This window comes from Babesia bigemina, scaffold Bbigscaff_70218 (assembly GCF_000981445.1).
Source record: "Babesia bigemina genome assembly Bbig001, scaffold Bbigscaff_70218".
NCBI classification, from domain to species: Eukaryota; Apicomplexa; class Aconoidasida; order Piroplasmida; family Babesiidae; genus Babesia; species Babesia bigemina.
In genome coordinates this window covers 1-2,146 of record NW_012237144.1, presented here as the reverse complement: position 1 = coordinate 2,146, position 2,146 = coordinate 1, and the positions used below count along the sequence as shown (strand labels likewise).

At 41.8% G+C, this 2,146-nt stretch overlaps 1 protein-coding gene across 1 annotated transcript; it reads right to left on the bottom strand.

Moving 5' to 3' along the window:
* Window positions 1-273: 273 nt before the first annotated feature.
* Window positions 274-1,422, bottom strand: BBBOND_0002600 (hypothetical protein, conserved; the record flags this gene model as incomplete). Its single annotated transcript, XM_012915099.1, has 1 exon — window positions 274-1,422. One exon carries the CDS (start codon window positions 1,420-1,422, stop codon window positions 274-276), a length of 1,149 nt encoding a protein of 382 aa, XP_012770553.1.
* Between the last annotated feature and the right edge of the window lie 724 nt (window positions 1,423-2,146).

Genomic DNA, 2,146 nt, shown 5'->3' with positions numbered 1-2,146 from the left:
TTTTTTTTATGTGTTTGTTTTTTTTGGAAAGCGAAATTTTTTTTTGGGGTTTAATTGATGGGGATTGTTTAAATGTTTTTTTCGAGGGTTTTTAGTACATTTTGAATAGTTTTAGGGGTTTTTTTTTTTGTTGAATTTTTTTGAAAATCCGGGAGTAATTTTTTTAAGGTTTGGACCCCCACCTTAAATTCCTGGTCCAAATGAAATTAATTCCGTTCAAATTCGTTTCCAACGGTTTTGCCAACTGTATAATGGCATTTTCAAACGCTCCCTTCACTTAAAAAAATCCTTCTTCGGGTCTCCATTCATTGTTCCAACCGCCTTCAACGCTTCTTTACTTTTGCCAGTAACCTTTTGTTTAGCAGTGTACGCTTTTGTTCGAGGATCATCGGCTTTTGTTTGTAATTCTTGTGCTGCATCAGTGACTCCCCTCTTCTCTCCCTCTTTACCGGTGTCCCCCTCCCCTTTCAACTTCTTAACAATCTCCTCACACTTTACATCTGCTTTTAGAATGGCATCCATTGCAGCATGTTTCCATTTGTCTAGCGCAGTATTTTCGGTACCAATCTTATCACCTACCATCTTAACGGTGTCTATCAACTCACTGAATTTCACGTTGAGGTTGGACTTCTTGTCTTTGGCACCTGCAGGTTCATTCGTCCGATCAATTGACACCATCTCATCTTTCAAATGTTTAAAAAGGGTTTCGATTTGGTTTCTATATTGCCAGTCGAAATCATTATTTATAAATGCTTCGGCTTCATTCAAGCGTTCAATGATGTTTTGAAAATGCGTTGATCTAGCTCTGTTCAGATTCTTCACTTCCATCCACAGCTTATCGAATTCTTTTTGCAAAATTTCACGAACTCTCTTATGTTCATTTTCAATCGCGGAGTCTAATTTTTTTCTCTCTTGTATTAACGTCTCATCAACCAATTTGGCCTGACTCCCAAATTCCTTTTCCGCAGCGGAGTCCCCAAGCATCTTAACGGCTTCCTTGATATGCCTAGTTTCATGCATAATTTCAGTTTTCAATCTATTGTCCAGCTTCATCACGTGTTGAGTTTCAATATTGTCGACCTCACCAAAAATTATAGGTAACCTGGTTGTCCACGCCTTCAACTGCGTTTCAAGGTTCTGAGTTCCTTGACCTGCTACAGATCTTATATGTGCAGACACTTTATCGTCCTTTAACACTTGTAGTTCACTAGTAACGTTGACAGTATATTTTTCAACCTGCGTAAAGTAATCATTCAACCAGTCACTTACCGCACTAAGAGCGTCAGTAAATTTTTGCGGACCGTTACCTAAATTTTTTTCTAGAGTGTCTATTATTTTTTTAATGTTTTTTGCGCCATTATCATAAGTTGTCACTTCATTTTCATCCTTCACCGCACTTAGCACACCACTCAAAAATCCCATCACCCCGTCACACAGCCTGTCAAGGTCGGAGTACACTATCCCACTGCCATCGTAGCCTTTGGAAGCAGAGTTGAAGCCGAGGAATTTTTCGAGGCCAGAGCAAAGGTTATTAAGGATGTTAGTAGGGTTGTTATTTAAGGTGTTTTATAGGTTCAAAATTTTGTCAAATTTCATGTCAAGCTCCCTAGGCTGCACATGGTCAGGGCAGTGGCAAGAGGTGGATGAGGGGAAGTGAAGGGTGACAAGTGACAAGTTATTATTGTGGTCTAAAGAGGTCATATCGGTATTATGGCAAGGTAATTCGAGGGATGTAGAGTGGATAAGGGAGCGATTAGAGGAGGTGAAGGAGCGATGTAGAGTGGATAAGGAGCGATGTAGAGTGGATAAAGGGGCGATGTAAGGTGGGTTAGGGAGCGATGTAGAGTGGATAAGGGGCGATGTAGAGTGGGTAAAGGGGCGATGTGGAGTGGACAAAGGGGCGATGAAGGGTGGATAAAGGGGCGATGTAGAGTGGATAAAGGGGCGATGTAGAGTGGGTAAGGGAGCGATGTAGAGTGGATAAAGGGGCGATGTAGAGTGGGTTAGGGAGCGATGTAGAGTGGGTGAGGGAGCGATGTAGAGTGGATAAATGGGGCTGATGTAGATGTGGATAAAAAGGGCGATGTAGGGTGGATAAAGCGGGCGCATGTAGTGTGTGTAAGGGGCGATGACGATCTATGATCGT